This window comes from Notamacropus eugenii, chromosome 5 (assembly GCF_028372415.1).
Source record: "Notamacropus eugenii isolate mMacEug1 chromosome 5, mMacEug1.pri_v2, whole genome shotgun sequence".
Lineage (NCBI taxonomy): Eukaryota > Metazoa > Chordata > Mammalia > Diprotodontia > Macropodidae > Notamacropus > Notamacropus eugenii.
The window spans coordinates 195487815-195500412 of record NC_092876.1 but is presented as its reverse complement, the minus strand read 5'-3'; the positions used below and the strand labels follow the sequence as shown (position 1 = coordinate 195500412).

Genomic DNA, 12598 nt, shown 5'->3' with positions numbered 1-12598 from the left:
TACTCTCTTCTGAACTTCCTGTTACTGCCCCAACTACCACCATCTACCCCAAACTTGAAACCTCGCGTCATCCTCAGCTCATTTTTACTGACTCCATATATCCAGACTGTTGTGAAATCTTATCACTTGTACCTTCCCATCTCTGCTCTATGTTCTCTTCTCTCCTGTAATCACCTTCTAAACGTTCTCCCTGCCTCAACTCCAATCTATCCTCATTCAGCTACCAAAGTAATTTTCCTAATAGGTCTGCCTATCTTCCCACTACTTCCATGACCTCCAGAGGCTCATTACCTCCAGGATCAATTATAATAGTAATAACCAGCAAATTTACATAGCACTTTAAGGTTTGCTAAGTGCTTTACATATAATCTCACTTGTTCTTCACAAGGTAGATGCCATTATTTTCCCTATTATAAAGATGAGGAAATCAAAGATGAGAGAGGTTGGGTTGCCCAGGGTCACACAGCCAGTAAATGTCTGAGGCAATCTTCAAGTCCAATACTCCACCACAATGCCATCTAGACGCCCAGTCCTCCTTTTGGTTCTTCACACCATGGCCCCTTCCTACCTTCCCAGCCTTCTTACATTTTGCTTCTCCTTACATACTCTATGTCATAGATCATATGATGAGTCCATGATCTAGTTACATAGGCCCACTTGCTGTTCCTCATGTGATATAACATCTCTTCTCTCCATTCCTTAGCACTGATTTTTCCAGTGCTTGGACTGTTCTGTCTTCCTCTCTCCATCTTTAGGGAAACTAAAGACTCATCTCAAATTTCACCTTCTGCAGGAAGCCTTCCCTGGTTCCTCTGAGATTATCTTCTACTATGTATTCATATTTTATATGCTGATTTATGTATGTTTTCTCCATGGTCTGTCTTTGCCTTTCTTTATATCCCCAGCACTTACTACAGTACCTGGGCATACAGTTGGTTGTTGTCCTTTGTTCTCAAAGAAGACCAAAATGACATCACCATGATAAAGTGAAATTTCGGTGTGTCCGACTGTGGCTGATCAGACCAATACGAGCTCGGAATGCTCTACCACAGGTTGGACACAGATAGTGCATGTGAGTATTTGGGGTGGATACCCCAAATTTACACATCCTATGTTTACTTTGTCTTGTCTCAATTCTGCTTTGCTCATAGAGCACAGAACCTTTTCTGATGTGGGCACACCATGCAGAGTGGTCCTGTGTCAGTGTCTCCCATGTTGCACAGTCAAATCCAGAATTCTTGAGAGAGTGTCCCTGTATCACTTCTTCTGACCACCATGTGATCGCCTGCCCCACGTGAATTCTCCATAAAATAGTCTTTTTGGCAAGCATACACTGTGCATTCAAACAAAGTGGCCAGACCATCAGAGTTGCACTCTCTGAAGCATAGTTTGAATGCTTGGCAGTTCAGCTTGAGCAAAGACTTCTGTGTCTGGTACCTTATCCTACCAGGGGATCCTCAGAATCTTCCTAAGACAGTTCAAATGGAAGCAATTCAGTTTTCTGGTATGGCACTGATAGACTGTCCATGTTTCACAGGTTGTGTAGTGCGGTGACTAGAGTACTGACCCTGGAATCAGGAGGACCTAAGTTCAAATCTGGCCTCAGACACAACATACTTACTAGCTGTGTGACCTTGGACAAGTCACCTAACCCCAATTGCCTTGCCTTCCCCCCTCCAAAAAAAATAAAAACTAAAATTGATATCAGAACATATCTTAAAAGAATGATTATGAAGCACTACCATGACTTCATCAAGAACATATCATGCCTGACAAAAAAAAACACAAAAAATATCTGAGCACACAGTAAGCACTTAATAAATGCTTGCTGTACCTGACTCCCCAACAATACATCCCTCTAACCCCAAAACATACTGAACTTGAAAAACTGAATTTGTAAAACCTAGTGAAGGCCAAATCACAAGTAAATTCAAATTACCAAGCTGAACAACCTTGACCAGACTAACACATGACTATTATTGAGAGGAAATAATTTATCCTATGTTCTCTTTTTGGCTGACTTTGTGATTACATATGACCCTGAAATGTTATTGTATTTCTGTTTCCTATATCCAAGTGAAAAACATACACAGCTAAAAGAGAGGTATACTGCTAAATGTACTCATGGAATCATAGGACCCAGTAAGGTCCCCCAGATGTACGTCCTTTAGGACAGCCCTAGTTTACTTAAAATGATACCACAGAGTTGTGAATTTCGGTGGGAAACAAGGTCAGTCTGAGGTACAGCCATAAGAAAAAAAAAAAAACAGGGTGGAGCTGCTTAAGCAAAGGCACCAAGAAAAACATGAGTCAAAGAGGCAGCTTGGCAAGCAGGGACAAGTTACAGTAACAGCAGCTGCAGCCACAAGCCAAAGGACCCTCTCTGCATGTGCAGTGTGCAGAGGAGGGCTGGCTGAGGGTCAGTCTTTCCAGCCACATCTGCTCAAGGATAGGAATCAACATCAACAGTCTTAAACTATGTTATGTGTCATCATCTCAAAGGATGGAACTTTCCTTGCGAGCCTATTCCAATGTGAAATCATCATTCCACAGGTCTACCAACTCTTCTTGGGTGATACCTCAAAGTCATTTCCTTTTGTTCTTCTATAGAGAGAGGATAATTCACCAGCATCTTCTTCATATTCCTCGTTATATACTTATGGTCTAATCTGAGCACTCAAGCCTTCTTTTCTTCTTCAGACTAAATCACAGTTCCACTCATGTTCCAATAAGTTATTTAATCCCTTAATTCATTTTTCATTTGGACTTAGCTAATTCAAAACCCTTCAACATATAACTGATGAGAGAGAATGTAAACAATCTTTAATGGATTACAAGTTCTTTTAAATACCTACTTGAATAGTGGTTCGTTAGTATGTTGGCACTGATGGACTTTCAACTGCTGATGTTTCTTAAAAGACTTGCTACAACCTTCAAAGTCACACTGTTAAGAAAGATTTGTTAAAATTTTAGAGGGAATATCTATTACAAAAAAATCAGTCTACCACATAATTCCCTCTGGAAAGTAATATATAACTGAGGTAATATTTGCTAATTTCTCCACTTAGTTAAGTATTAAATTCTTTTTTCTGGGTTTTAAAGAGGTCAGAAACTTAAAGAATTTTAAAATTTCTGCAAAGCCAGTCATACATAACAAATACTTACTACATATTGTTTTTGTTGATTTTCATGTTTGCGATCATTATGTTTCTTCAAGTTCGATTTTGTGTTGAATTTCTGACCACAACCAGTAGCTGTACAACTATAAGAAATCATTAAAGAAAAGTGAAAAAGAAAAAAAGCAGTTTTACTTTACAGCTGCCCACCTTCATATTTTCCTTAAAAAATTACCTACCCTATCAGTATTATGTGCCAGGCACTATAATAGATGCCAGAGATAAACAGATAAAAAACAGAATAATCCCTGAAATCAAGAAGCTGTCAAGTGCTGTAATAAATTAAGCTATATGGAAACTGAGGATATCCTCAAAGAATGCATTAGGTGGGAGCAAGTAAGTAACATTTTAAAATGCTTAGCAGATTATAAGAGCTTACTTAATAAATGCTTTTTTATTAATTCATTTATTCATTCATTCTTCTTTACAATCTCATATTTAACTGAAAAATGTAGTGAACATGCTTCTTATCTGCTGATTGTGACAAAGCATTTGATTCAGTAGAGCAAAATACCACCTTAAAAGTGTTTCCCACTCATACATCAAAATCATTCAATATACCTTGAAAGATGGTATCAGAACAGAAATAAACCTGTTCAATGGCCCTCTAATTGTAAATATCAGATACTCAACCAAAGTTTTTGCCACTGTGATATAACATTTCTAGTACAGATGTGAAGTTGAAGAGGGATTTCTTGTAGACGGTGATAAACACCAGATGTTCCTGTTTGTAGATGACATTGAGCTCCTAAGTACTGCAGAATTCTTTACAGGAGGCCTAAACCACTCAAAAGAGTTTGGTCTGACCACACAGGAAAGACTAAGAGGATAAAGAATGTCTGTTACCCAGATTATGACATGTAGAATGGAAAGTTTATAGACTTTGTCTATCAGAATATGCAGTTGAGACAGAGGGTACACATGCATGGCACAGTGGGCCCAGAATTAGGAACAAGGATAGGAGCTACAACACCTTTGAGAAACTGCAAAACTCATTTAACGATGCAAAGATTCTTGCAGAAACAAAGGCTCATATTTTTAATAGCAATATTCTATCGGTGTCGTATGGCTCTGAGACACAGATCACAAATGACTCCAAAAAAAATGAAAATGGGTACCATAAAGAAGACAGTAAGGAGGTAGAAGGGGCACCAGGGTTGTGAGCAAGCTCTAATATATAACCAATAGGGAACTTTAAAGAGTAAAAGCAAAAGATGCCATTCTGGTAATGTATGATAGAAAGAAAAGACAGAAGATGGGCTGCTCATATGGTAAAGGATAACAAGTGGTCAGATCAAGTACTGCATGTGACATCAGAAGAAAGTGAAGGTTTATCAAACCAAAGGTAGATTCCCTGAAGTAAATTTAAAGAAGGACATGGACAAGAATCAGATAGGATGTGCAGGCATGGACTAGTTAAGATCTACATCTTTGGAGGAAATATCTCAACTGATGAGATCACAAATCCATTTAAGCATTTTTAGCCTATACCTGCGTGTGTGTGTGTGTGTGCGTGTCTGTGTGTATGTAGCTGTCATTATCAATTCGTATCAGAAGATGACAATATTGGGAAAATGTGTATTCTTGGACTTGTGAAGTAATGCAAGGTTTTCTTCTACCTAGCCACTCACAAGTCACCAACCTCCTTCCAAAGCCTCTGAAAGATAACAGTCTTAGACTTACATGAATGGCTTCTCTCCAGTATGTGTCAGCACATGGCGACTCAGATGGTAGTCTCTGATAAATGCTTTGCTACAGCCTTCATAATGACAAACAAATGGTCTCTAACAGAGAAAAAAAATCATTATTTTAATATTGCCCTAATTGGCTGTTGTAATCAAGATACCAATGCAGTAAACTTTGGCATTATTTAAGACCTTAATGTACAATAAGAAAAGGAAGCTAGTAAATGCTTTCTTATATTCAGAGATGTACAGTTCTTATCCAATCCACAAACATTTATTGAACACCTACTATGTGCAAGTTTAGAATAGTACTTTCTGTGCAACTCTTTAATTATTAGCCATAATGGATCACATAAATGCTACCACTGTCTTCATTTAAAACTATGCCAGTCAAATCTTATCATAAACTCCAAAACTTATCCATAAACTCAAATCGTTGTACTGAATTGAAATATGGTCCTGTGAAGTACTGCTTGAAATAGGAGGAATATTAATGGGAAGTAGGCCATCTTTTGGCCAGAGATTTTAAGGGTGTTGGTATTAATCTATAGGAAAGCTGACTTGTAAAACCATAGTCCTTCACATTCAGAAGATGAGGACACATTAATAACACAGAGTTAAATTACATTAAATGCTGGGATTTTTTGCAACATAGGATTATAGTGCAACCAAATATAGTAACCTCCTTGATCAAGAGTCTCTCTGTCTGCTCTTGGTGTGCCAGATCTCCACCCCATGGCATGATTTAATCTGTAATGACAGAGCTTGTGGTAAACATGCAAGTTCTACTTCATCCCAGACAAGCCTAATGACTACACTAACATGAAACCCCTTACACACCACACCTGGGAATGCGCACAGTACAGTACTAGTAAAGCAAGGAAAACACCATTGATAATTTACAGCTAAGTCCCTAAAGATACTCATTAGGCCCTGGCATCAAGATAAAATAAGTTATTACCCAGAATAGGTATCCATGGAAAATTTAACAATCCAGGTATTAGGAAGTCAACAATGAGGAGGGATGTACTATAGATGCACCTATGAGTAACAATGTATATTTAAATCCAAATCAACCATCATCACAATATGAATTGTTTCTTAACTGTTGGTTTTCTCAAGGCATATTTTAAAAAACATATCAACTACCCTCTTAGGCCAAATACAAACAACATAGACATAAACAAGTAGTTTCAGGGGACAAAAATAGTAATTTACTGGTCTAACAATGACCCTTTTCAATTCACTCCCACCATGTACTGGATGAACACTTCTGCTATGAATCTTATATAGAACAGTCAGTCCCGAATTTACATTTTTTTTTAAATCAGTGGGGTTTCATGGTTCATTAGGTTGCTTCTCATTCTTACATGACCACTTAGGAGCATGCTTCCTATTCTATTCATACCTGTTCTTGTTAATGCCTTCTGGGCCACTTCCTTGGTGTAAGATATCACTGGTAACAAACCTATAAATCTACCATATTTCTTTCCATTGCTCTTAGAAATTATTTATAATTTTGGTTCTTCTGAGCTCATGGTGTTCCATGATTCATACTCATATAGCAACACCTGGAGAATAATGGTGTTAATAAAACAAGCAACAAGAATATGGATTGATGGTTTCTTGGCTGCTTTTTTTTTCTTACTATAAGAAGTTTCAATTATTTTCTTCCTTTATTTTATCATCTTCCCCTCATCGAGATCATAGAATTTCCAAGTTGGAAGGGCCTTTGAAAACATCTAGTTCTTTCCATACCTGCACAGAAATGCCCTCTACACTATCATCAACGTAGTGACTGATCCAGCCTACAACCTCCACATACAGAAACTGCCAATCTTGCTTGATGGCCCCTAACAAGCTATTCTCCTCCTTCCCCTGAGTAGCCATTTGCTCAGAAAATAATCTTGAGGCCAGTTCTCATATCTGAAAATATGTTCTAGCACTACTTGAATTTTGACTTTACTTTGCTGAAAGCACTGGATTTAGCCAGAAAGAAGTGGGTTCAGATCCTGGCTGTGCTTTCTTACATGGGCCTGTATGACTTTGACAAGTAAATTTACTTTTCCAGGATTCAGTTTTCTTATCTGTAAAATAAAACTTAGACTAGTTGACAGAATCTTAGCTTTTATATATAGAGTTGGAAGGGGCTTAAGATCAGGTCCCATATAACTCTTATGAAAGTTCAACACGTAGAGGTTCATTTGGGTTGGCAGGCAACTTAAAAAAAAGATAAATAAATACCCATGGGAGGAAAGGTTAAGAAATTATGGATGTTTACATATTACTGTGGAACCCAAGAATCTTATTGTTTTCATCAGACATCTAAGGCTTCCACTAGGATCATTTGCAGAAAGGAGATAGGAGCTTGGACTGGAAGGGAGCAGAAAAATAAATTTTGAGATATGGAACATTCATGAATGGGCAAGCATGGACAGAATGTGGTAGTGATGAGTTTAGAACAGTCTGAGGGCACTGGATGATGTGTGTATGCTCTCTGAAGGCCAGCTTAAATTCATTTTGAAAAGTATATTACCAGACAGTTGACCATAAAAAGACCATGCATTTTGGCCATGGCAACCCATGAAATGGACAAATACCCAAACTAAAACAGTCCTCAGTCCTATACAGGAGCCTCTTGCCAGTGATATGAGAGAGTGAGGACAGAGAAAGCAGATGGTGCTAAAACCATATAATGTATAGACAGCTAAAATGATGTTTGCTGATAGCTGTTAACTTTTTACCTCTGTTCAAAGAGCAGTGGAGATGAGGATATTATTAGAGGCAATGAACTATATCCCCACTGACATTCTCGTGATCAATGAAACCAAAAGACATGAATAATTACAGCTAGATGGAAGGACAACTCACAAGTTTCCTTGGAGAGACAAGCTGGTTTATCATTCACCTACCAGCAACAAGAAAACATGACTTCTTACGTCATCTGGTCATTCTACCTTCATCTCTAAAGGTAGGGTTAAGTAGATGAGCTCTAAGGTATCTTCTAGCTCTAAGTTCTATGAACTTGCAATAACTTTGTAAGACAGACATGCTTGCTATCACTATCCCAATTTTGCTGCTGAGAAAACTACAGTTCAGCAGTTAAATGAGTTTTCTACCATCACATGGATGATTTAAGTATCTCCATCTCTCCCAAATCCAAATTGAGAATTCTTTCCACTCTCCCAAACTAGTTCTAACAGCAGAGCACAGGCTTTTCAATTGTTGGGGGAATGAAAAGAGAGAGGGAAAGTCTGGATCAGCCATGGTGGGAAGTTTCTGGTGATGGTGTTGAGGGCATTTCCATTCACAGAAAGAACCACATGATTGCCAAGGCCCTTGCAAGTTGGAGGTTCTATGATTTCAGTGAGGGGAAAATGCCACAAGAATGCAAGAAGATAACAGTTCTTTCATTAAGGGGGAAAAAGCAATCAAGAAACCATCAACTCATATTTTGCTGCCTGTTTTTATCAATGCCAATGCCTATATACCTGTGAATTAGAATACCATGAGCTGAGAACCAAAATTATAAATAATTCAAAGGTTAATGGAAAGACATAGTAGATTCATAAACACATTACCAATGATGTCTTACACCAGAGAAGTGTCCCAGAAGGCATTAAGGATGTGAGTGAACAGAATAGAGTATGTGCTTTATTAAGAATGAGAAACAGTCTAAGCGGCATACTGGAACTCCATGGATATGAAAAGAAATGAGAGGAAGACCTCTAAACATAAGCCCCTTTCTTATGGAAGCACAGAGGAAAACAATGCAAGAAGGAATGAAGAAGTAGTGATCTGTGTAACTGCAGGTAATGCCATGCTGAGGAGCAGAAGGGAGTCATGGTGCCCATAGTGATGAATCAAAGCTTTACATCATTTTCAGGAGAGGCACTAAGGACCTGGGGAGAAGGATGCTTTGAGAGTTCCCAAATGGGATCCAGTTCATTTGATGCAGAAAGCAAAGAAGGGCCAAAAAATAAACTTCCCTTATTTCAAATTTTGCCTAGGGCATCTCTGTACCCAAATGATGAATGAACAATAGTGCCTCTTGCTCCTTTCTCAGACATTTACTCCCAAGAGTAAGAATCAAGACTGATTCTATTACTCACTAATCAAACATTAGTTAAACACCCCTTCACGTGTAAGAAAATGCAATAGACCCTATAAATACTACAATTAAATGACATTATGGGCTAATCTTGGATCTAACCTTATTTTGAAAATTGCATACCTTAAAGTTATATATGAGCAAAACATTACAAGTTATCATCTCATTTGTTCCTGAAAATAGTTCTGAGGCAGATGAATGTTATTCCCTTCATACAAATAAAAAAACTGAAGGTCAAAAAGGTTAAATAAATTGCCCAAAAGCACAAGGTTAGTTAAAGGTCTCAGATGTAATCTGAATGTGGGTTTTCCTAACTCTATTTCCACTGCCTCATCTATGGTGGCACACCACCTGGCATCACAGAACAGATTCTTAGGATACAAGGAATCTTTTTCTAATTTTAATTAATTTTTAAATTTAATCAATTTAATTACAAATGTACTTTTGGAATACAATCCTTTCTTAGGTAGATAAGTGTCAAAACTGTTTTGCACCATTCACCTACCAAGCATTTTGATATTACTATCCCCTGTGGAGGAACATAATTTCCATCTATTATTTCCTATTTAGCTGGTATTTTAAGTCTTGCAAAAGCCTTATAACCTTGAGAAATGAGTAGTATTTAAGAGAGATAAATGCGTATAAAAATACTTTGCAAACCTTAATCTATTATATAAATGTCAGCTATTACTCTTATCATAATTATCCCCACTGAGGAAACTGTAGGTATGAGCAGTTAACTGATTATCACCTAGTATGTGAAAGGGGTGAGAGCTGAAACCTGGGGTCCTGAATCCAGGACCAGCACCCACCTAGAAAGTACCAAGAGTGTTGATAACCAAGGTGTATGTTTAATTCAGCTGGGCAACAAATGAGATTAAAGCATCTTCTGGGAAGGATGAACTTCATATTCATTCCTGACCTTGGAGAGGTTATGCAACCTCTCTAGGTCTTAGTTTGCTCCCCAGTTCAATAAGGGGGTTGGACCAATTATCTCCAACACCCCTTCTGGCCCTAAATCCTATAAAAGAAGAAATGGGCAACTCCCCTACACAAGATTTAATGTTACAACTTAAATGAATCTTCAGTGAACAGTCAGGTATAGAATTAGAGATCAAAACTGAGGGGGGGTGGGGAGGGTGGGTCACTTGGCATAAAGGATAAAAGCCCTAGACTTAGAGTCAGGAAGATGCAAGATCAAATCCTTGTGTTATCTTTGGCAAATTATTTATCTACTCTTGGTCTCAGCTTTCTCATCTGTAAAATAGGGTGGTTATAAAAATTAAATGATGTAACATATAAAGCTAATTTTTGTTGCTGTTCAGTTTGTTTTCAGTCGCATTCAACCTTGTAACCCGATTTGGGTTTTTTGGCACTCTTTACCACCTTGCTGCCCATCTTTGGGGGGTTTTCTTGAAAAAGATACTAGAGTAGTTTGCCATTTCTTTCTCCAGCTCATTTTACAGATGAGGAAACTGAAGCAAACAGGGTTGGAGACTCACCCAGGGTCACACTAGCTACTAAGTGTCTGAGGCTGGATTTGAACTCAGGAAGAGGGGTCTTCTTGACTCCATGCCCAGCACTCTATCCACTGAGCCATCTAGCTAGTGAAAAAACTAATTAATGCTACATAAATGCCAGCTGTTACTCTTATTACAGTGCACTTATCCTCAAATAAGACACACTTAACTCTTGACTCCATGAATTTTCACTGGCTGTTCCCCCACCCTTGGAAAGTTCTTCTTGATTTCTGCCTCCTGGCTTCCTTCAAAACCCAGCTAAACTCCCAGGCAAACTCCCAATCTCCCTTAGTTCTAGTGCCAATCCCTCTGTTGATTTTTCTGTTATTCTGTATATAGCTTGTTTGTACATAGTTTTTTGCATGCTGTCTTCCCCATTAGCTAGTGAGCTCCTTGAGGGCTGGGGCTGTCTTTTGCCTTTTTTTACATTCCCAGGGCCAAGCACAGAGTCTGGCACTTTCTAGGTGCTTAATAAATTCTTACCAATTAACTTTATTAGGGCTCAGAACTGGGGCAAAAGAAACACACCAGGGTTAAAACATGGTATATGTTTAACAAATGATTCTCCAAAAATAAATGTACAGGCAACACACTTTTAGGCTTAATCTGCCTTATTAACATTTTCTCTATCACTTTCTTAAGCCTAGACAATCTACCAAACAATAGATCAAGCCCCGACTGACAGCTTTTATCCATTTCTGAAGTAGAGATGCTCATACTGGTTAGAAAGCTGGGCCTCAGTCCTATAGGATCCTAGACAAAGCGTTGAAAGGAACCCCAGAGACAATTTAGTCCAACTTCCCTGCTGCAGAAATGAGGAAATGAAGGCCTGAGTGACTTGCCCAAGATCCAAATGGCTAATTAGTTCCCTGGCTCCAAATCTAACACTGTACCACACTGCCTTAATCGGTAAAATCGAGACGTTGGATTTAGATGGCTCCTGAGCTCTCCTCAGGCTCTGGACCTGTGTTCCTAAAATCCGACATACAAATTATGAATATTCCTTGGGAGCTGCAAGGAGGAAAGAAGGGGAAAGGATGCAGACTCCTGGATGGCGTTCTGGTAGTAACCACCATACAGCATTTCTCCTTTAGGAACTAGAATTTCCTAAAGATTTCAAGGCACCTCTGAAAACCAGGGGCAAAAACCTGGATACGATTAGGGCAAAGAAAACATCTCAGGGCACTCCAACGGCCACAGCCTTCTCCTAGGGCCAGTCTGAATTTCGGAAGCTACAAATGCTTCCGTGTGTGAAGTCCTAGTTTAGGGACGCTTTTTATTAAAGGAGGGGGAGATGCTGGAGGAAGAGGCAGACACAGGCACCCGGACCTGGGTGCGGTTCCTTAGATGGAGAGCTTTATTTCAACTTGGGGTCCGAAGCGGAAGGTTAAGGACGAAGGCTGTCCAGCCACGTACGTAGCAGAGGTAGCACCTGAGCTCAGGTGCCGGCTCCTGCACAGTCTGCGTGTCCACCACCGGCATTTCATAAATGCTGGCTAACCGACACGCAGCCTCTCAGCGCTCGCCTCCAGCGCGGAAGGAAGCGCACGAGGCTAAACGAAGCACAGCGCTCCGCACGTCTACGCCGCCCTGCCCGGCCGAGCAACCACCTCCACCTCCACCGGGCAGCGCCCCGAGGTGGGGCCGCCTCCCCGCGTGCGCGGAGGCGGGGCCCGGCGCGGCAGAGCCACCCCACCAGCCAGCGGGCTCCGCTCGCGCGCGCCGGCCAGGGTCGCCACGCCCACTCCGCTCGGCCCGCCTCCCACCCGCCGGGGCTCCCCCGTTAGCCCTGCCACGGGGCCTTACTTCCCCCGTGTGCTTGCACAGGTGCGCGTCCAGCTTCCAGGCCTTGTTGTAGGTGGCGCTGCAGTCCGGAAACGAGCAGAAGTACTTCTTACGGACGACGGGCGGAGGGGACGAGGAGGCTGAGGCCGGCCCAGCCAGGGGCCCACCGGCCTCTTCGGTCCCTACCATGCTTCCCAGCGGAACCTTAGCGCTTCTCCCCGGAGCACAAGTCCGGACTTGCAAGGCAAGCCCAAGAAAGTTCCGGGATGGCCGCTTGACATGTGTCTGGCGTAAGCGGCGTTAGGTAGCCCCGAGCATGCT

General features: G+C 40.5%; 1 protein-coding gene and 1 long non-coding RNA gene across 3 annotated transcripts in view; one reads left to right on the top strand and one right to left on the bottom strand.

Annotated features, from left to right (window-relative positions):
- LOC140505625 (uncharacterized) overlaps positions 1-1792 on the top strand; it is a 1995-nt gene extending 203 nt beyond the window's left edge. Inside the window, exons 2-3 of the long non-coding RNA XR_011967581.1 lie at positions 906-1072; positions 1538-1792. This is a non-coding gene — a long non-coding RNA (uncharacterized lncRNA). The remainder of the gene's footprint in view (positions 1-905; positions 1073-1537) is intronic.
- GTF3A (general transcription factor IIIA) overlaps positions 1-12598 on the bottom strand; it is a 23949-nt gene extending 11351 nt beyond the window's left edge. The window contains exons 1-4 of one of the 2 annotated variants that reach the window (XM_072611787.1): positions 12299-12598; positions 4860-4960; positions 3166-3262; positions 2856-2944 (exon numbers count right to left, since the gene is read on the bottom strand). In XM_072611787.1, the coding sequence (XP_072467888.1) occupies positions 2856-2944; positions 3166-3262; positions 4860-4960; positions 12299-12466 (455 nt within the window). In that variant the 5' untranslated portion in view covers positions 12467-12598. Of the gene's footprint in view, positions 1-2855; positions 2945-3165; positions 3263-4859; positions 4961-11908; positions 12128-12298 lie in introns of those variants that run through there. The other variant, XM_072611788.1, reaches the window with a different exon arrangement.